Below are 22936 nucleotides of genomic sequence, written 5' to 3' on the forward strand. Positions count from 1 at the left end.
AGCCCCCGCAGGATGTCTACAATGGCCATGGAATAACTTGTGTAAGGCAACTGAGGGTCATGAGGATCATGGCCAACTGGAGCATGCACACTTATTTAAAGCGAGTAGTTTCAAACCAGCTCCAGTTAACTGCTGCCACAAAGGTAGACAAATTTGATGACATGAAAAAGCCAAACTATGTATCTCCAACCCCCAAGACTTCTAGGGATCTGGAGTCTTTGTAAGACAAGTTCATCACGGCTGATGGGTACGTGTGCTGCCATTGACAAGAAATACTGGTTCAAATTTCACCTTCCAAAGATTATATGTTCCTAATTATGGTAAAGGTCAGCTCCTCATGTCTTCAGTTGGCTGATAATTAGAGTTAATATGCTGACAGAAAGTAAGATGGTTCAGGGTGTGGCGAGACCATTCTACCATGTCTGAGCTCTTCTGAACTGTTACATGTAGGATTATATTAAAATCACTTGAAGGAAGCTACAAAACAGGTGGAGATGGAGACATGACAAAGAATTATACATGGGCCCAGTTGTTAATAAGAAGCAGTATGTCCTTAGATTACATTAGCTTTCTGGGTTTATGTAAAATATGCAAAATAAAAGGGTGTATATGTTCTTTTAATCAACAAGTTGAGTGTCAACTATGTGCTGTACCCTGAGATCTTACATTTTAGATTGTAACAGATCAGAATCTGGGCACATTACAATTATAAAAAAATCATTATGCCTTTTGAAAAAGTCACTAATAACTAATGTTGGTAATATATACACTCATTTCACACCACAATTCTTAGCACTTAGTTCAACCACAGGTATACCGTTGGTGAGCAATAAATATTTGTGGAATGCAAGATCAGAGGTTGTGTGCTAAGTCCAAAGGGTGAGCATGAACAAAGTTTAACTTGTTAGAATGCTGAGCTCATGAGTCCACAGTGTTTTTAAATTTCTCATTTCAACTACAGATGGGCTTTGTCAGAGAGGTAGATGGTTAGTATAAGGATAAGAGCGCTAACTTAAAACCAGGAGACCCGAATAAGAGTATTGGTTCTTCCACTATCAAATTTTATCACCCTGGGACAGTCATTCTCTGGGATTTTTTTCAAAGCACATGTAATATATATCTGCAACACCAATTTTCTATAAATCATTTTATAGGTGACAGTCAGAACCACTTCACTAAAGTGCTACAAAAACACAAAGCTATCATCATTGACTAGTTAACAAAGCAAGCCACTGCAATAAAGCCTCGAACAATTCTAAGTGTACAGAAGTAGTGGCGCTGTAGTCACACTTATAGGCACAGTGCTTCCGAAGAGGACTCAGAGGTTGGGTGTGACAGATGTCAGGGATGAAAAATGTCAGGGATGGTAACATTTGAGAAGACGTTCCAGTAAGAGAAGGGGGAAAGGTCCCCGCAGGCAGCAGGAAAGCTGAAGCAAAGGCAGCAGGAATCCCTTCAAGAGTTTCTCCTAAGGCTGACTTGTGGGGTCGTGGACCCGGCTGGGTGTGCACTGAAGATGCTGCAGAGCACCCCGGGGCGACCGCGCAGCCAAAGCAAAGTGTCAGTACCCAGTAGGAGCGATCAATGAGGAGTAGCAATCATTGTCGCCTCGGGCTTTCCAGGGGACACGGTGCTTCTCCCTCCTCACACGAGCCCTCCGGGACCCTGCGGCAGAAGTCACGGACTCGCTGAGGCTCTGAGAGGTGGCTCTCAGTAACTCAGCAAGTAACGCAGAGCAAAGAGGCAGCAGGCGAGGAGGCCAACAAAGGAGGCTCAGTCCACCGCTCCGGCCAGGAGGGCCTCGAGTCTGCGGTAGGGGCCAGGACCCATCATCCGAGCCTCCCTCTCAGGCACCCTTCCTACTCACCCTCGCCTCCTCCAGGACTGACGTCCCGGGGGCGACTCCAGGAGGCACGACCCCCACGGGGCCGCCCCTCCCGCCAGGCCAGGACACTACCACGACCGGTGGGGAAAGACCCCACCGCGCCGAAGGCAGCCGAGACCCTCAGGAGGCCGCCCGAGGCTCTCGGCCGCATAGCCTTGTGGGAATTGAAGTTCGCATCCTCGGGAGCGCCGCAGTACACCGCCCTCTGGCCTTGGTATCCCACAGGGCGCCGCGCTCAGAGGACTCGGTGGACCTGGGCGGAGAGCCTAATGGGAAAGGCAGTTCTAGACGCCCACTGACGTACCCCAGTGCGAAAAGTAAAGGACTACATTTCCCGACGTGCTCCGACGAGGGCAGGACCCGGAAGTGAGGGTGTGCGAGGCCCCTCTGGAAGTTGTCCCGGGTGTTCGCCGCTGGAGCTCCGGGTCGGGAGGACTAGGTGCGGCTGCTGCTGCTGGGAGACTCCTCAGCTGCCGCCGGCTCCTGGAGCCCAGCCCTCTCCTTACTCAGCCCAGCCCAGTCCCCGCCGCCTACGCCTGTCCCTGCAGCCGACCCCGGCGCTACCATGAATCCCGCCGTCTTCCTATCCTTATCCGACCTCAGATGCTCCGTGCTGCTCCTGGTGAGTGTGTGAGGGAATGACAGACGCACCGACGGCCTCCTGCCCTGGCCGAAGGGCGACCCGCCTACTCTCTGGCTCTTCTTTGCTTCCCTGTCGCTTTCTCCGGCAGCGACGAGCCTTCCCTCCCCCCACCGCCTTCACTCTGAGCCGTCTGTCTGCTTCCCAGGCCTGCGTCCCTGCGGCCTGAGAAGCCATGGTCCGGCTTGGGACCCCCTAAACAGGAGTGTGAGTCCTGGGAGAGGGCTACAAGGGCGGCTAGGGGGGTGTCCCTGCCGAGGAGCCGGGGAGCGGGCTGCGGGCTTGAGCACCTGGTGGTGCCCCGATTCGACGAGGACCCGGGAGGGCCCCAGTGTTCTATGTCACCCCGCCGGCCAGGAAAGCGTGTCGAGCCGACAGGTGCTGGGATTGTGCGAATCTCACTCTGGAGCCCTGAAACGGTGTCCGGGTTGGCCGAACCCTCTGTTGTGGCCTGATGCGATTGGTTGGGAACCCGGAACTGGAGCTGGTTTGGTGTCCACTGGGAGAATAAGGGTTTGGGAAAGTGGAGATTGTGGTTATCCGACAGCCTCAGTTCAAGACTTCCCTCCAGGCTGCTTACAGCCCCTTCTTTCTTCCATCACCACCGAGGTTTCTTCTTCGAGGCACTTGGCTTAGGAATGCCTTAGCTAGGTCCTCGGCATCCATATGCCCTCACTACTGAACTCCCTGCCTTGCAATATCCCATCACAGAAGAAGGTCTGTCCCTTGTCTCTCTTTTTTTCCAAAGTACATCTTGAACGTGCAACCTAACATGTCGACATGTCTGGTCAAATTGGAGCAAAAGTGAAGGACCAACTCCATATGGTACGAAGATGTACTTTTAGTTGGAGTGGTTTTTTTTTTTAAGGTTTATTTTTATTGGAAAGATATAAAGAGAGGAGGAGATACAGAGAGGAAGATCTTCCGTCTGATGGTTCCCTCCCCTAGTGACCTCAACGGCTGCTGCTGGACCGATTCAAAGCCAGGAGCCAGGAGCTTCTTCCAGGTCTCCTATGCGGGTGCAGGGTCCCAAAGCTTTTGACCACCCTCGACTGCTTTTCAAGGCCACAGGCAGGGAGCTGGATGGGAAGTGGGGCTGCCGGGATTAGAACCGGAGCCCATATGGGATTGGAGGCTTGTTCAAGGCCAGGACTTTAACTGCTACGCTGTTGAGGCTGGGCCCATAATTGGACTGTTGTTAAAATGTGGTATCTGAAAAATCCTTTAATTGTGTTTTAGAAAGCCACGTTTAAGATGAAAATTACTGAATCAAACCCTCTTTACACTTTCAGAAACGAGTGACTCAGGCAGATAGCTGGTTACAGGCAGAACTGGAACTAGAAACAGGTTTCTTGATTTGCATTGCTTATTCCACCGTGTCGCATTACCTTTTTAAACAGTTCATTTGAAATAGTTTTCTCTTTTCTTTGTATCTTGTAAGCCATATGCCAAATCCAGATACAGCCCTTGGTCCCAGAAAAAAACACTGTGAAAAAGTAACAGGAACAATCAGAACTCCAAGTTATATATAAACGTAGTCGTGTTAAATGATAGAATGTGGTATTGTCAACAGTGAATGACTTCTGTGTAGTGGGAAAGATTCCACATGGGACTCTTTATTATACTGCAATTCTTTTTCCCTTCAAGAACTTTCAGAATAATACTATTATTAGAGACCACCTTCTCAAGGACAGTAGATATTGACCTTTTCCTCATCCATAAGATGGCTTGGATTATGAATTGGCAGAAATGATTTTAGGTGGTTTAAATATACAAAGAACAAAAATATTTCAAAGAAGAGCTGAAGCTCGGAATAGGAATCCTGTGTAAGATACGCTTTCCCTCAAATTGTATTGTTTGTTTGAAGAGCTAAGTTTTAGAAGGAGAAAAAATTATTTTGAAATAATTTAAAGTTTTTATAGACAATCTATCCACCATATCAAATGTTCAAAATTGATTTTTTTCCAGACAAAATATACCTGTCTCAGGGTCTGCGAAAGTATTGTCTTGTTAATATTGTGTGTATTTATCTTATTAAGCAAACATAGAGGAATAAAAAATTAGGAGACATTTGAGACACTACACAGTGAGGTTAATGAGCTGGAAAATAAAGCTAGATCTAATTTGAACACAGTATTTACCAGGTGTTATCATTTATTAGTTAGCAGATATTTGTAGACCATCAGTCTAATCACAACTTTGAGTTGATTAGCTGACAGTTCTATTCTGGTAACGCAGACTGCATTCTCAGTGTCCCACCTGTCTGATAATATGTTCTCTGTGGTCCCCAGTGTACTTTCCTCCTGTTCCAGTTTCTGCTTTCACACTTGAAGTTTATTTCCTCCCACACATAGCCACAGAAAACCTAGGTTCCACTTAGCCAAGGTCATCAAGCTTTCCTTACATATCCTGGTCTAAAAAGCCATATATTCTATGCAAGCATTTTTTTTTTTACACTCTAGATCTCAGCGTTGAAGAATTATACCTATTCAAATCTAGTAATGTTCGTAATAGCTGAAATATCATATGGTGTGTTAGCTGTCTTCTCCATGATCTAAGAAGCAGTTTGGAACATATCATTCTGTGCCTAAATAGCCTTACTGGATGGCTAACTAAATGTACAAAAGCTCAGTGTGGTAGCTTTTCTGAGCTGAAACACACACACACACACACACACACACACACCCCACCACCACCACCACCACCACCCCCTCCCTACAAGCTTCATTCTCCAAATACCCTCAATGACTAGGGCTCAGCCAGGGCAGAAGTCGGAGACTGGGAACTCAATCCAGGTTTTTCATGTGGGAGGCAGGAACCGGATCACCTGAGCGTTTGCTGCTGCCCCCCCCAGGGTCTGCATTGTCAGGAAGCAGAGTCTAGAACAGAACAGGGGGCACTCTGATGAGAAAGTAAACATCTTAACTGGCATTTAACCACCAAGCCAAATGCCTCCGCTAAACTTACCTGCTGGAGCTGGCATTATCTGGTATTTATTAAATACATTAAAAGTACGGAAGAATTCAGAGGTGACAGGTTTTCCTTGTTCAAGATTTATTTTTTGAATGCCAGAGTTACAGAGACATGGCTGCAGCAACTGGGCCTGGGCCTGGTCCATCCAGGAGCCCAGGACTCCTTCTGCGTCTTCCAAGCACGGGCCAGGGACCCAAGCACTTGGGCCATCTTCTGCTGTTTTCCCAGGTACATTTGTAAAGAGCCTGATTAGAAGTGGAGCAGCTGGGACTTGAACTGGCACCCAGGAATGCCAGGATTACAAGTGGCTGCTTAAGCCATTCTGCCAGAGTGCTGGCTATGTCAATAAATACAGACTCCAGTGTTGAGAAAGAGTTCTTTTGGATGAATGTACTTCAACTGGTATCTAGTTGTGTTAGTCATCTAATTAATATAACTTGTCCCAGGTCTGTGGCTTACAGAAATCTGACTGATCAATAAGAGTTGCCTGGGTGTTTTTTTTTTTTTTTTTTAGGATTTATTTATTTATTTATTTATTTATTTATTTATTTTTTTAAAGATTTATTCATTTTATTACAGCCAGATATACACAGAGGAGGAGAGACAGAGAGGAAGATCTTCCGTCCGATGATTCACTCCCCAAGTGAGCCGCAACGGGCCGATGCGCGCCGATCCGATGCCGGGAACCAGGAACCTCTTCCGGGTCTCCCATGCGGGTGCAGGGTCCCAATGCATTGGGCCGTCCTCAACTGCTTTCCCAGGCCACAAGCAGGGAGCTGGATGGGAAGTGGAGCTTGCCGGGATTAGAACCGGCGCCCATATGGGATCCCGGGGCTTTCAAGGTGAGGACTTTAGCCGCTAGGCCACGCCGCCGGGCCCTAGATTTATTTATTTTTATTGGAAAGGCAGATATAAAGAGAGGAAGATCTTCTGTCCGATGGTTCAAGTGGCTGCAACGCCTGGAGCTGTGCCAATCCGAAGCCAGGAGCCAGGAGCTTCTTCCGGGTCTCCTATGCAGGTGCAGGGTCCCAATGCTTTGGGCCATCCTCGACTGCTTTCCCAGGCCCAGGCAGGGAGCTGGATGGGAAGTAGGGCTGCCGGAATAAGAACCAGTGCCCATATGGGATCCAGGCGGCATGTTCAACATGAGGACTTTAACTGCTATGCTATCGTGCTGGGCCCTGCCTGGGGTGTTTTAATAAAGTGATGTTTGAGTCTTCTATCAGGTTCTATACCAGACTGGATGTATCTGTGAGACTTGGGACATTGATGTTTTAAAGAAAACTTTTTCCCAGCTGATTAGTTTTCTTTAGTGCATCTTTCTAAAAGGTAAAAATTAAAAACAGCATCAACCAGAATACTATTATCAAATCAGAAAAATTAACAGATTTTTTTGTATTTAGCATAAGTCATTAAAAATTTTTTTTCATTGTTTTCTTTTTTATTTTAAGTGATTGCTCAAAGCAGTGGGCATCTAAGGTCCATACATTCCAATGGATTTATATGTTTCCTATATAATTTTTAAAATCTCTGTTCCCTCTCCACCTCTTTTCCTTATAATTTATTTATTATTTTTTAGAAGATTTATTTCTTTAACTTGAGAGAGTTATAGGGGCAGTGCAGTGGCATAATAAGCTAATCCTATACCTGCTAATGTTGGCATCCCATATGGGCACCAGTTCGATCTCAGTTACTTTGCTTCTGATCCAGCTCTGTTTATGGCCTGGGATAGCAGTGGAAAATGGCCGACGTCCTTGACCCCTGCACCACATAGGAGACCAAGACAGAGCTCAGCTTTGGCCGTGGCCATATGGACAACGAACAGCAGATGGAAGATTTCCCTCTCTCTCTCTCTGGCTCTCCTTCTCTGTAAAACCTATCTTTCAAGTTATATAAAAACTTATATATTTATAGTGTATTTTATAATATATATATATTAGTTCTTAAAGTCAAGAATGACAGAGGAAGATCTTCCATCATTGGTTAACTTCCCAAATGGCTGCAATGACCATAGCTGAGTTGATCTAATGCCAGGAGTCAGGAGCTTTTTCCAGGTTTCCCACATGGATACGGGAACCCAAGTACCTGAGCCATTCAGGGCAGCTCTCCCAGGTCATTAGCAGAGAGCTGGATTAGGAATAGGAACAGCTGGGACTTGAACTGGCATCCATATCCAGAACTTCAGGCAGAGGATGGCTTGGTAAGCCACTGCATTGGCCTCTGTTATAATTTATTTAGACAGCTAGATCCTCCATACTGTAAAATTGCTCATATTTTGAGTATTTTTATTGCATCCTTGTAATCTAGTTTTCTGTTTCACTGTTTCTTAAAAATTTGTAATTCACTGTATGTGGTCTTAACTACCAGCTTATTATATTGTTTGGTTCATTTGTTTCATTTCTCTGTCAAATTTTAGTGTTGTAATATGAGATTTACTGCTTCAAAAGTCAGATCTATAAAGCAAATTATATGCATATTTGTATGTCTTAATTTTTTTATCTGTTTTCTCCTAATACAAGAAAACTTCAAATATATATATATTTTATTATTTCCTTCCTTTGTTCTAAACATGTGCAAAGTGTTTTTATTTTTTATTTGTTTCCCAACCCTTTGATGAAATGGTAGCATTTCAAGCAATTAGTCATACATTTGTCTACTTTATATAAAAAAAAAAAACTTAAAAATCTCACAGAGATTTTAATACAAATATTTCATGTTTCTTGTTAAACCTCTTGCGTGTTACTGGGAGATTTGTCAAACCATTGTTGTTTTCATTCTTTCCTGTTACAAATAGTTCTGCAAACAGGAGCTTGTGCGTACTTGGTTTTGATAGTGTATCTTTGAGATAGATTGCTGTGAGTGAAGTTGCTAGGCCAAAGGGTAAATGTGTACAGTATCTGCAACTTTGTAGGTGTTGCTGGATATCAGGAAATTGTTCTGTAGAGTGGTTGTGCAGATTTGTGGTCTCACCATTAGTGGAATGCTTTCCCTTTTGCCTTAGCAAGGTCTGATGTCCCGGTTGAGTATTTGTCAGTCTGAAAGATGAAGTGATGGTAACTCATTGTATTTTAATTTGCATATTTTTGTGATTGAACTGTCTTAATGTGTCAAGGTACTATTCTAACTCCCTAATTACAAGTTTGATTGGATATTTGTTTGGATATTGGATATTTGATTTTCCATAAGAATATGTTCATCCTATTATCCATGGAAGGAATATCATGCTTTGGTCACAGCTTTCCTGATATTGACCACTGCCATTCTATGTTTCCTCTAACCAGGGAAATGATTAAAAAGTTTCATTTTTCATAGCATTTATTGATCTTTAGCTTCCTTGATTCTATAGAGAGGGACCATTTATGGCCCAGGCAGCATGAACCGTCATCTAATTATTTGTATTGTTTTCCTATCATTTGAATGCTTGTTTGCAATCATATATGGAGAAGAGAAGATAATTGAGATGCATATCATGCCTCCAAGAAATGTGTAACTCAGTAAGTAAGCAGGATGCCAAAGAGAAGGAGTATGTGGGAATGGGCGATAAGGTCTGTTACATACACGTGTGGTTTTGAGCTTGAGCGTTCTTCCAAGTAGCTTCACTTTAACAATATAGCCAAGTGATTCATATGCATATAAAAATTTAAGAAGTTCTGCTTTAGAAGTATGTAAGAAATTACTTCTCAGTGGAGGAATTAGGGAGGATGATAAGTTTGGGCAGTGCCTTGAAGGGTTAAATTGATGAGTTAATCTTTAAACTGGTTAGACTGAAGATAGCGCTATGCCTTTCAATAGTGTAATAAATAATTTGGGCCTGGCACAATGGCTCAATGGCCAGGCCCTCACCTTGTAAGCACCAGGATTCCATATGGGCATCAGTTCATGTCCTGATGGCTCCACTTCCCATCCAGAAATCTTGCTGTCTAATTTGCTGAGATGACCAGCTATCAGAATCACACTAAAGAAACTGGCAAACCCTTTGACTGGCTTCTGTTATGATTTATTATCAGCTTAGCGAAAGTGAAATGAGAGTCTTTAGTGTTTTTTACCAGTATTCAACCCGTCTAACTCAGGAAGAAAGAGGAAGACAATGTCATTTTGGAGGAGTCTCTTGTGTAATGTAATGTAATGGGTCTCCGACCTTGGTTCCTTGTCCTTGTGAAGATTGAAATAAAATTATCATTGTGGTGGCACCCTTTGTGATATTGTGATCAAGTTCTATGTGATCCCTCCAGCCTTGTTATTTTACAGTTATATAGAACTTGGCACATTTTATTGGGCTGCAATTTTAAACTGCTTGAATTTCAACATATACTTTACTAGTACAGTAGAGAAAAAGAAAAAGAAGGCAGAAACCATTTCAGAAAACATTGTAGTAGTTGAGCTAAAGAAAACTGTAGACTAAATAATAAGCGTTCCAATATTCCTTTCATTTTCTCCTTAAGAATGTTATAGCCTGAGAGTGGTACCTTCGGTAATTGGATTTAAAAGGTTTAGGAAGAGGCGTTTAGAAATCAGAGGAGTTTTTGACATTGAGAAAAGGAATGAGGTCCTTTATTTTATTCCAGATGGTACTACTGTTAGAGATTTGTTCAGCTCAGCAGGTGAGTAAGGATAGAGAAACCTTGAGGGAATCACGTGCAGTAATAATGACTGAAGTTATATTTGATTTGCATTGTCCTGTTCCTTTAGATTCACTACAGTTAAATACATTTCAGTCAGAGTCGCTGTATTTCAAGTGCTCTAATATCCACATGTGCAAATGGTTGCTCTGTTGAACAGTGCAGGTGGTGGCCATTTCTACCATCACAGAAAGCAGCTAGTGCTGGTTTAGACCTTTACTCTCGCTGTTGGCCTCAGAACCCAAGATAAAGGTGTGATGAAGAAGAAAATGCCCCAGCTAGTGTTTCAGGGCTTCTTGGGAAGGGACAGTGGTAACCTGGAGGATGTCAGTGATCTCATCAGTGAGCATAGGATTGGCTTTTGGTTGCCTGAGAGCAAATGTAGTAAGGCACTCAATAGCTATAGTTCAAATAAGACAAGTGAATTTGAGGAGTGACAATGCTGATTCTTTTAGTATTCCAAAAGGTCAAGTAAGGCAAGGTGTTTTTTTTTTTTTTTTTTTTCTTGAGGTCTTAGTTTTCTCAACAGCATGTTACTAGGATGAAACAGATTTTTGTTTCCCAATTCTAATGAAATGTGAATTGACTTAAGGATTTTAGGGTCTGCAGTCTCTCTGTGGAAAAATACCTTATGAGGGCTACTTAAAAGGGATTTTAATGATACTTGAGGGGAAACTTTATTAAATAAAAACATACAAACTTTGATTTGTTTTATTTTTTTTTAAATATTTATTTGTTTTATTTGTGAGTCATCCTCTCTGCTTTTCCCCAGGACTTGATCAGGAAGCTGAATGAGAATTGGAACCACTAGGACACATTTTGGCACACCTGTAGGGCACTGGGATTCCTGTGTTACAGACTGAGGCTTCCTGTTGTACACAGGCCTCATGCCTGAATTGTGGTCAGCTACTTTACCTGTCAATGATGGCCTATTGTTTTGTAAATGTTTGTCTCAGGATATCAGAAGGTAATCTGTGAGGGAATTTAAGCTTCTAATTTGATAAATTAATGAATTAATGTGAATCTTTGCCTACTTGAAAATAGCAAGAAATTATATAAGCTGAGGAGACTGGTATTTTGTGCATGTTGAGAAGCAACTTTCTAAATAGTTCAAGAAAATTCCAAAATAGGAATTGAAGTATATAGTGATGGAGTATAGATTGTGTAAATATATTTACGTGCACACACATTAAAATGTCAAAGAGAATGAACATTTCTTGTTTCTTTGGGCAAGGTAGTGTCAGATTTACATGTAGGTGTCTTACTGAATTTGAAGTTTTGGGAAAACTTTTAAGAATTATTCACATAGGGCCCGGTGGCGTGGCCTAGCGGCTAAAGTCCTCACCTTGAACACCCCGGGATCCCATATGGGCGCCGGTTCTAATCCCGGCAGCTCTACTTCCCATCCAGCTCCCTGCTTGTGGCCTGGGAAAGCAGTTGAGGACGGCCCAAAGCCTTGGGACCCTGCACCGGTGTGGGAGACCTGAAAGAAGCTCCTGGTTCCCGGCTTTGGATTGGTGCAGCACCGGCCCGTTGCGGCTCACTTGGGGAGTGAATCATTGGACAGAAGATCTTCCTCTCTGTCTTTCCTCCTCTCTGTATATCTGACTTTGTAATAAAAAATAAAAATAAAGAAATCTTTAAAAAAAAAAAAGAATTATTCACATAGCATTCAAGTCTGTGCATAAGGAACAATTTCAAATGATAAGCATTATGCTTTAGAGTTATCTGTTTGCTGTTTAGTCTTAGAGTTCTGACCCAAATATAGTTGGATATCAGCTAATCGGTGATATTCTGGGGAGGGTGTTTTGGTTTTTTGTTTGTTTTTTTTTTTGATAGTGTAATCAAATACCTGGAGCAGGATAACTTAAGTGGTTTATTTAGCTCACAGTTTTAGAGATCAAAGGCATAGTGCTGGTATCTGTCCTTGCTGAAGGTGGTAGCTTTTTACTGGATCACTCCATTTCTGTGTAGCGTGTGGCATCATTTTGCAAGAGACAGGAAGAATGCATGTCTATGCCTGTGTCCACTCTCTGTCCCGCTTCTTAGGAGGCCATAGTAGTCAGTCAAGGAGACTGCATTCTCACTTTATCTAAACCTACTTTCAACACCATGGTTGGATTAAGTTTCCCTACTTGGAACTATTAATCTGGGACGCCTGAGCTTAAACTTAGAAGGTCTCTGTGAGACTAGCTGTATGCGAACAGTAACAAGGTTCTGAATTGATGTCACCTTCGGAAAGTGCTCCTTTTCTTGAGGTCAAAGTGATTTCTTAGAAAAAGTAAAAAAACCTACTCAAGAGCTGGAATAAAGGACAAAGCCACTGCCTGCAATGCCAGCACTTCTTTGTGCATTGGGTCGTGTCTCAGTTGCTCCACTTCTGATTTAGTTCCTGCTAATAAAGGCCTGGGGAAGAACAGCAGAAGACGGCCGAAGTCCTTGGGCGCCTGCCACCCACATGGAGACCCAGCCTAGGCTGACCATTGCAGCCAGGGAGTGAACCCATGGATGGAAAATCTCTCTCTCTCACTCTTGCACTCACTCTCTTTCTTCCCCTTTTCTCTCTTTCAAATGAACAAATAAATTTTCTACGGTAAAAAGGAAACAAAACTACTCAAACTGACTTATTCCCCTTCGTTTCTAGGTAACAGGAGTTGTTTCTATAAAAAGGGTTACTGTTTCTCACAGAATGTTTTGCAATCCAACAAAAATATGGTGTTATTGCAAAGATACTCATGCATAGGTCTTTGTCTTCTAGTATTTAAATAAAAAAGAAAACGTAGAAGAATGTTGTTCAGGGATCCAATCCAAGATTTTAGTGCAGATCTTGTATCTGCTACTTATCACTCCAGTTTATTAGTATTCATGTTTAGATATTCTGACTCATGAGAGTTGGTGGTCCTGCTTGCTGCTGTGGTTTTATGGAATAAAAAGTGGTAAAAGTGCCATTGCCTTTGTGAATGTGTAAATCTTTTTCTAGTGCAAAAAGTTAAAGGCTTGTAATACCTTGATTAACTATTATGGGAAAAAGAAAAACAGTGTAACTTAAGTGAGGGAAGTCAGAGGATTGCGTTTAGGGAAATTGTGCTTGGTCAACGTTACTGAGAAAGTGAGCCTGGAAGTCGGTGAGGGAGTTAGTCATTTGGGTTTCTGAGTGAAGGAGCCTTACAAGAGGCTCATAAGCCTAGTCCAGTGCTAAGTCGCCATATGTGGGAATGCCCAAGGCATATTCAGGAAATTACAAGAGGGGCCTTGTGAGTTAGGTACAGTGTGGTAGAAATTCATGCAGTTAAAATGCACTTTGCAAAATTGTATTTTCTGTTACAGATGTCATTTATTGATGTTTTCTTTCTCTTAGTTTTTGCTTTTTTTTTTTTTTTTTTTAATTGCTGATCTGAAAGTTAGATAGAGCTTCCTAACTGTATTGGTAGTATTACTGATTTAGTCTACTTGTTTCTGCTAGGAGTAGACTTGACTGATTACTCTAGTGTATCTGTGGTATATTAAGTTAAAAATATTTTCCATGAGTGAAGGAAGGGCACAGTTTGTAATGTGAAAAATACTATTGTAATGATTTAAATTTTTGAAAGATTTCCTGGGTGTTTATTTATTCCTGAAAGTAATGTACCTTCAGGGAAAGCATAATAGAAGAAGTGCGGATATCAGCCACTGATAACATTGTAGGGATTTTCCTTTCAGTTTCGTTTGGTATGTTTTTGAATGGATTTTTAATGCTGAAATAGGTACTTATTCAAGATCAGATTTCTGTTTACTTTTGGTGTAGAGTAGTAGACTACTGGTACTTGGGAATAAAAGGAAATACAGGGTCTAGTAAAATGGCTAGCTAAATTGTCACCTTGCAAGTGCTGGGATCCCGTATGGGTGCTGGTTCATGTCCCAGCTGTTACACTTCCCAACCAGCTCCCTGCATGTTGCCTGGAAAGCAGTGGAGGATGGCCCAAAGCTTTGGACCCTGCACCCAGATGAAAGGTGTGGAAGAAATTCCTGGCTCTTGGCTTCAGATCAGCTCAGCTATGACTGTTGCAGCCATTTGTGGAGTGAACCAGCGGATGGAAGATTTTTTTGGTCTCTTCTTCTGTGATTGAGCTTTCCAGTAAAAATAAATTTTTCTTTTTAAAAAAGCTATAGTCACAGACCTGTATGTATTTTACTCTTAGCTGTTTGAAATGACTCCTGGTTTTACCACTTAACTCCAAAAATTTAATCTTTCTGAGATTCCAGAATTTACTGGATGTGGGTAAAGACCTCTCCTGCTCTTCTGCGAACTCTGGAGAAAGAATTACATGCATCCATAGAGCATTGGGGGCATTGAAAACCAATTTTTTGGTTTCTTTGCTTTTTATTGTAAGAATACATGTTTAGTTTATTTGAAAGGCAGTGAGACAGAAACACACATTCATCCATACATTCACACAAAGATTAAAGAGAGATCTCCCATTGTTTGCTGGTTCACTCTGGAGATGCCTTCAACAGTTAGGATGCGCAAGACCAAAGCTATGGAGCCATGGACTCCATTAGTTTGCATCTCCCATGTGGGTGACAGGAAATCAGCTGTGCACGTCATAATCTGTTGCATTAGCAGGAAGCTTGGGTGGAGATAAAACCTTGGTACTCTGGTAACAGGATGCAGGTGTGCCACATGGCAGTTTACATGCTGTGCCGAACATCTGGAAGACTGTTTTGATTTGTCAGATAGTAGATACTCAGTAAATGTTATTAGGCTGAGAGAGTGAGCAAAGAAATGTAAATACATATACCTTTCTTGGGAAACTTTCAAGTAGTTGTCATTTTGTGTGCACTGCAGTCATGTGCTTGGATGGCTAGCATCTAGCCCCTATGATCTTCTAATCCTAATAATTGCATTGTCATACTGACAAAAGCAGCCTCACAAAGGGACTAAGAGAATAGTCTAATGGTCACTCTTAGGAGAATACTGGTTAGCCGTGTTTGTAACTACTTACTTTGTATTGTACTTAAAATTATTATGTAATTATGAAGATAGTTTATGGATGTGCACATAACCTGGATTTGAACCTTGTCTGCCACTAATTTACACTATCACTTAGCTTATTTGGGTCTTACTCATTTAGCAAAATGTTTTTATTTCTACTGTAAGTCAAATACTGCAGGGTTTCAGTTTTCTCATTTATAAAATGAAGACATCCAATTTCTGTTTCAGATGTTCTATTAAAAGATACATGCTTGTAAGCTGTAATTATGTTATTGGTTACTTAAATATTTGTAAAAATATTTGTGCATTATTTGTGTGTGATTCAAGATTTTTAAATAAGATTTATTTAGTTGAAAGAGCTAGAAAGAGAGAGTAAGAGAGAGATCTTCCATTAGCTGTTTCACTCCTCAAATGGCTGTAATGGCTGGAGCTGTGCCAGACTGAAGCTAGGAGCTCAGGTCTTCCTCTGGGTCTCCCATTTGGATACTGGGGTCCAGGTATTTGGTCCATCTGCTGCTGCTTTCCCAGATGTGTTACCCGGGGGTTGGATCAGAACTGGAGCAGCTAGAACTAGAACAGTTGTCAATATGGGATGCTGGTACCAGCTTTACCCACTTAAGGCATAGCACCAACCCTGTTTTTTGGTTTCCTTTTTTTTTTTTTTTTAATTTCTCCAGAAGGCTAGGTGTGCGATGTACATCCCTTTCAGGGTGTACTGATGTGTTGTGGAAGTAGTTCTAACCTTTGAATTTTCAGGAATACTGTCAACACTAGGAGGTAGCTGACTTTAAAGTTAAAATGGTCTGCTTCATTCTTGGCTCTTCCTGTTTTTAGTTGAGTGATGTTAAAGTTCCTGATTTTTCTGAGCTTTATTTTCTGAGCTAAAAGTGGGATATTACTTTGCTAAGTCATAAGATTAATGTGTACAAAGTAGTTTGCATCATGTTTGGTGTATAGGAGATAATTGTCCTGATACATGATGAGTAGAAAAGGATAACTTGTCAAATGAAGGAATTGTACAATTGCAAAAGTATTTTAAAGGAGGGTGGTGCCTATGCTGACCCTCTTTGTGATTGTGCTGTCTTTTGACCCTCTGGGTTGAGTAAATGGGTGGAGCTTTTTGTATTAAATGAGTCTAAATATTCATAGTTCCTTAAAATACTTACTTGCTTGTCTCTTTCCCCTGATAAGTTATGGTACTATCTTATAAAAATAATAACAAATATAATTATGATTGATGGGAATAAACATCTGCCTTGATATGCATTTCTTGTTTTTAATAAAAAAGCAAATAAATTCCTTTAAGTGGTACAAATGAAAGTGGAGGAACATGTTTTAAATCCTGCTGTTTGAAAGGTGTCATCAACTTCACATAGAAAGTGGCTTTTCTATTACTATGAGAATTCAAAGTCATTCAAAACATACATCTGTAACTGTTGTGATTGACTAAGTATGTGGAAAATGATGGTTTTTCTTTAGAAGTATATAATCTTCTAGTTGAATTTAATAAAGGAAGAGTAGATTATTACTGCAGGCTTTTGGTCACTGAATAGATTAAAAAAAATCCTATTTATGTAAGTATGGATGATTGCAAATTGCTAGTTATACAATTTCATTTGCTCCTGTAAGTCTCACATAAACTAGAATTGTCCTAAAAATATTGCTTTCACTGTAGTGTAAAGTTATTTACAAAGAAGCATGTATTATATTTACTAATTCTGGTAAGTTTTGGACATTGATCTAAATATGTCTGTAGATTTGGTGGAAGCCAGGACATGACAAATCTTTTAAAATGTAGATTTTTAATAGAAATTAGTTGGTGAAAACCTCTTTGCAAATAAGATGGTTTGTAAGTCAATTTGATTAAGTAAAAGTTCATCATATGATCTCCTGTTCTCATGAAACATGCCTCATATTGGATAGTGGGTACTTAGTTGGAATAGGAAGACAATTTGTCAGCTTCACAGCTCAACTTATTTCATCTGTCCATAGAAGGGACTCTGTTCATGTAATGCTTGTAGAGCTTTCTGCCTTCTTCCAACCCCTCAATTTTTGTATCATGCTTTCTATAAGCCTTTTTAAAAAATTTTTAACAATCCTTTACATAGCTAATTAGGGCACAAAGGTTCAAGGGCTACAGGAAAGTGGGTAAGACTATTATTTCCACATTTTTTTCTATATCTGGGGTAAAGGGGGAGGTGAAAGGAGAAGCCATGCCCAGCCTCTCACTCATCCCAGGTCCCTGATGTGGGGCGTGCTCCAGGGGTCTTGCTCAGGTGGTTTTGATAGTTCAGCAGTTATGAGTTGCTGCCAGTTTCGCCATTCCAAACATGATGAAATCTCTCCAGAATCCACTGACTGACATAGTCCACCTTAGGGTCTCCACCTGCCCAGTTTTTCACTGCCAACATCTGGCTGGGGTAGTTGATTGATTTGTTCTGTCCTCTTTCTTTTCATTGTTGGGGTTCTGAGTCCGGTGGTTCAGTTGGGGGGATCCCTGGAGAAACTTTGAGGTGTTCCCAGACCAGGTTCTTGTGTGTATAGACCATCATTCCAATCAGCTGGTGGTTGCAGTTGCTTGGTCGGTTCTGTTTCCAGCCCTGTCTTCCCCTGGAACCAATGAGTGTTGCAGTCCAGCTGATTCTGCCCACTTCATACTCGGCCCTCACATAAGCTTTCTATATAAGCCTTACGATGTTTGCATCTTATGTCTTACGTGCTTTTCATAGTTGGTCATGATGTCTTCTTGAAGTAGATTGTGAACTTTTGAAGGGCATAATAGGATTTAATTTCCTGCAGGCACTAGCTGTCCAAATACTTGTACCCTTACAGATTCTCAATCAAGTACTGATACTTGGTATCATGAGCTGACAGAAGAATGAGTGGATAGATTCTTGGTGAGTTGTTTATGAGAAGAGAAAGGTGAGCAGATGTTCAGCCCTGTTAGACAAAACTCTGCTGTAGGCTGTCTGTCACGGCGAGTGTTTAGATGGTGGGCAGCTGGCCACTGAGCCAGAGACTGCTGTGTACAGTGCAAAGGGAAGATACTCCACAGTTAGATAAGCTAGGGTTCCCTTCAACTGTGTCATTCTTAATTACTACTATTAAGACCTAAATAAAAGAGGAGAGAGATTAACAGGGATTGAGGAATTGAATTGGAATAATCTGAGGTTTATTGCATTTTTCTGTGTTCTATATTTCCTGACACAGAAAGCAAAAAATTGTGAAGTATGTTTTTTTCTTCTTTACATTAGATCTCTCCTCCCCCTTTTTTAGTTTTGTTTATTTGAAAGGCTGAGTTACAGAGGAGAGGCAGAGATATTGTTTGATTAGTTGATTGATCTTGGCATCTGCTACATCATTCCCCAAATGGCTGCAACAACCAGAGCTGAGACAAAACTGAAGCCAGGATCTAAGAGCTGCATCTGGGTCTTCATGTAGGTGCAGGGACCCAAGCACTGGATCTGTCTTCTGCTGCTTTCCCAAGTGCAGTTAGCAAGGAAGCTAGACAGGAAGTGGAGTAGCCAGGACTTGAACTTGGCACCCATATGGAATGCCAGTGTTGCAGGCTGTGGCTTTACTGCTCTGCCATAGTGCCAGTTCCAATGTATGATCATTAGACGACTGAGAAAGTTCCACTTAGAGGATTATTTAGCTTACATACACACCTTATTTAAAAAATTTTTTGAAGATTTATTTATTGGGCCTGGCACAGTAGCCTAGCAGCTAAAGTCCTCGTCTTGAACGAGCCAGGACCCCATACGGGCACCAGTTCTAATCCCGGCAGCCCCGCTTCCCGCTTGTGGCCTAGCAAAGCAGTTGAGGACGGCCCAAAGATTTGGGACTCTGCACCCACGTGGGAGACCCGAAAGAGATTCCTGGCTCCTGGCTTAGGATTGCCACAGCTTCAGCCTTTGCAGTCACTTGGGGAGTGAATCAATGGATGGAAGATCTTCCTCTCTGTCTCTCCTTCTCTCTCTCTCTCTCTCTCTCTCTATATATATATATATATATATATATGTATGTATATATATGTGTGTGTATATATGTATGACTTTGCAGTAATAAATAAATCTTTGAAAAAAAATTATTTATTTGAAAGGCAGAGTAGGGGTAAAAGAGAGATCCCATATGGATACAGTAGCTAGGTTTGGGCCAGCAGAAGCCAAGAGCTAGGAGCTCCATCTGGGTCTGATACTCCGATGCAGAATGTCTCACGATGGCAGTCCCCTAAAGTCTGCTGCTTTGATTACTAAATAAAATGTCTATTGAAACTGCTGTAGTAGTTTCCCTTACTGATAATAGGACAATTCTCTCCATAATGATAGCGAATTTGAATTCCAGCTGATTGACACCTATATTTTCCTCCTGTTTGCAATATATTCCATTGGTGAGTACAGTATTATGTTTTTGGTTGAACAGAATTTTTCATTCATTCTCTTATGAATTAGATTTGAATTGTTTTGTCATTTTTTTAACTGGCATGTTGATGTTAAGGCAGGTAAATTATTGAGGTGAGAGGTCTCTAGAATACTTGTTTATGATCCTGTAATTATCACATTTTGAGCTCTATTAAAGAAAGTGTTTTCTGTGTATTTACTGCAAAATAAAAGCCATTTATGACTTCTCTCAGCTCTAAGTAGAGAGTCCTCTTTTGTGTTCACATAGAATTGTGAAATGTTTAAGAATGGAAGAAATGTATCTGGTTCAGTCTGGTCCTTTGGCACTGTGGAGTCTCCGCTTATGTGAAGCACTGTGCTTGGCACTAAAGAACAAATGAAACAATATAAAACCTAAAACCTTGGCAAAGAAGAAAAAAGCAGCAAAAAAACCAGTAGTATATTTGCCTTTCAACTATGTATGTTAATGGTAATGACTTCTTTTATATGTGTATATGGCTTTAAAATGTGAATTAATGTGACTTATGGCTTGGAATTAATGTCCTGGAGTTGTGTCATAAAATAACACAAACTTGATATCTTAAGACATCTCTATCCAACAATTCTATGGTTCTGGAGGCCAAGTCTGAAGTCAAGATGCTTGTAAGGGTGTCTCTGAACTGTTGTAAGTGAGTTTTTTTTTTTTTTTTTTGGTCTTAGTGACTCCTGGCATTCTTGGCTTATAGATGTACCATTCCAATTCCTGTGTTTGTGTTTGCAAGTTATCTGCATTGTGCATTTCTAAGTCCTCTCCTTTTCTTGTAATTACACCATTCATTAGAGTTAGAACCTGCTCCATGTCCAGGATGATTTCAAAATTGTCTGAGACTACTTCCAAATAAGACTGTATTTGGAATCTTCTATTGACCTGAATGTTTTAGGGAACCTTGTAGATAGTGCTGTAACTCTGCTGTCCTTTGGATCCCAATTCAGTACCTGTGGAAATCCCAGGATTGAAGGAAATAAGCCATTTATGTGTACAGTTATATCTCAAATGGTACTTCTTATTAAATAAAAGAAGTGAATTCAGTACTTATTGCGTGAAGGTATTCAGGAAAATAATTTGATTGGCATTGATAGTGGAGTAAGGAAGAGTGTCTTTTTGAATAAAGCAGGTGGTGCTTCTTTTAAAATTTTTTTGACATCCTTGAAAGATTTTCAAAAGTAACTTTTTATGTGTATCTCAAGCTAATGTTTTGTATTTTCAGATTACCTAGAACGTTTTCAAATGTTTCTGCATATACATCTGTAGCTGGTTATATGTTCTGAGACTTGTCATGCATGCAGTAATTTGTATCCAAAAGGAAAATACTAAACAAAATAGAGATCAGTGTGGTGATCTACTTTGGACATTTGACCTTAGTGATATTTATCTTTTCAGAAGGATTACTCCTCGAAGGCCTCAACTTTTCTTGTTTAAAACAAACAAACAAAAAATTATTTTATTAGAATGCAAAGAGACTAACAATCTTCCATTCATTGGTTCATACTACAAGTACCCACAACAACTGGGCTGAACCAAGAGCTTCATACAGGTGTTTTGCATAGGTAGTTGGGGCCCAACCACTGGAGCCATCAACTTCTGCCTCCCGGGATACACATCAGTAGGGAACTGGAATTGGCAGTGGAGCTGGGAATTGATTCCATGACTCCCAACAATATGGAATACAGGCATCCTAAGCAGTCTTCATCACTATGCTGAAGACTAACCCTAGACCTCAGCTTTTTAGTGATGGAGTATATCAGAATAAATGGATTTTGAGCAGAGAGAACTTCTCTGAAATATTCTGAACATATTGCTTGAAAATATGTATAGTAATCTTGTTATTGGAAAGTCAGATTTACAGAGAGAAGATCTTCCAACTGACCACAATGACTAGAGCTAAACTGATCTGAAGTCAGGAGCCTGGAACTTCCTTCAGGCCTCCCATGTGGGTGCAGGGTCTCAAGGCTTTGGGCCATCCTCTGCTGCTCTCCCAGGCCACGAGCAGGGATCTGGATGGTGAGTGGAGCAGCCAGTAAATGAATTGGCGCCCATAGGGGATCCTGGTCTATGCAAGGCGAGGACTTCAGCCACTAGGCTACTGTTCCAGACCCTGCATAGTACTCTTTAGAGCAATGTTTTTGGAACTGCAGATGAGACAGATTAATGGCTTGTGAAGTCAAATGATGGGGGTTACAATAAACATTGCCCAAAAGAAATAGAAATAAAAAAATATTTCATATTGAATGCAATAAGGATTTTTTTGGGGAGAAGCATGTAATTCGATCTATATGTGTTGCATTGCATTGTTAAGTGTATTTCTTGCTTTCAGTAGTTTTAAAAAATCAGTTGGAAAGCCTCTGCTTGTAATATTATGATACACATTCAGGTATTAATGTTCTTACAGTCTTGTGAAGAAGATAATTGTAAATGTTGATTGCTTTGCATTTTTCCAAGATGTGAAAATCATTTTTTATGAAGCAGTTTCTGGTCTGATGATTTTGGTTTTAATGGCTCTCTTCAGAATGCAGATTCTGGTGAGAGACACCTTGGTGTCTCAGGATCTTTTAAGAATATTAGGGTGAAAAGCAGCCTTACATTGTTTGCTCAATTTATTTATGGACAAATAGAAAATCTGAAGCAGAGAAGTACATGCTGAAAATCACACAGCAAATAACAGCAGGTACTAAAGTTTGTATCCTCAGACTGCCTAAAATCACAAGTTTCAATTGTGGTTTAGTACATGGTAACCTCAACTAATTGACTATAATAGTTGCAAGTAAAGTTTTTATGAAAGTTCATATTGCGAAATTAGCAGTGACTTATTTAAAGTTTCATTTGTAAAGTTTTGTGTTGCCTGGAATATATTCTTAAATCAGTTGCTGCTTGGCTGAAACTAAACTGTGCACAGCTCCAAATCACAGTTAATTGAAATATATGTTGGCTGCTACATTGAAACCCAGTAGGGTAATAATTCAATGGTAATTTGTAGGTGTCTGAGTGAAATTCAGATATAGAAGATTAAGGATTTCCTGTATTTCGTTGTTAATACATGTTATAAAGGCAGTGGATAATTCAGGGAGTAGAAGTTGACCACATTTGTTTCTAATGTTGATTGACAACCTTTAATCTCTGTAGCTAGAAAACCTTTTTGTCTTTTTTTGAAAGTTCTTGTAGCTATAGGAAAATGAGTTCTCTTTCCCTCACTTCTGCCATTTGGTCTTTTCTTTCTAACGCCCACATTGTCTTGGGGATTGAAGTAAATAGTACAGCTGTGATTGTGCCAGTCCTTGTTCCATTTTTTTCTTTATGTTTATCTCGTGGCAATTAATCAAACAAGGGACAGGCATTGGCAAGGGACATAGATTTCTGCATTTAGATTTTCTTTGACAAGCCAGTGTCATTCCCTGTTTAGTTTTTTGGTA

General features: G+C 40.9%; 2 protein-coding genes across 4 annotated transcripts in view; one reads left to right on the plus strand and one right to left on the minus strand.

Moving 5' to 3' along the window:
• The window catches only part of INVS (inversin), a 153863-nt gene extending 151802 nt beyond the window's left edge, over positions 1-2061 (minus strand). For all 3 annotated transcript variants that reach the window (XM_058672760.1, XM_058672762.1, XM_058672763.1), the window contains exon 1: positions 1868-2061. The gene's annotated coding sequence lies outside the window, so the exon portion shown is untranslated. The remainder of the gene's footprint in view (positions 1-1867) is intronic.
• A 279-nt stretch (positions 2062-2340) lies between these two features.
• Positions 2341-22936, plus strand: part of ERP44 (endoplasmic reticulum protein 44) — a 94725-nt gene continuing 74129 nt past the window's right edge. Inside the window, exon 1 of the mRNA XM_004580955.3 lies at positions 2341-2507. Within this exon, the coding sequence (XP_004581012.1) occupies positions 2451-2507 (57 nt within the window). The 5' untranslated portion in view covers positions 2341-2450. The remainder of the gene's footprint in view (positions 2508-22936) is intronic.

This window comes from Ochotona princeps, chromosome 14 (genome assembly GCF_030435755.1).
Source record: "Ochotona princeps isolate mOchPri1 chromosome 14, mOchPri1.hap1, whole genome shotgun sequence".
Classification (NCBI taxonomy): domain Eukaryota; kingdom Metazoa; phylum Chordata; class Mammalia; order Lagomorpha; family Ochotonidae; genus Ochotona; species Ochotona princeps.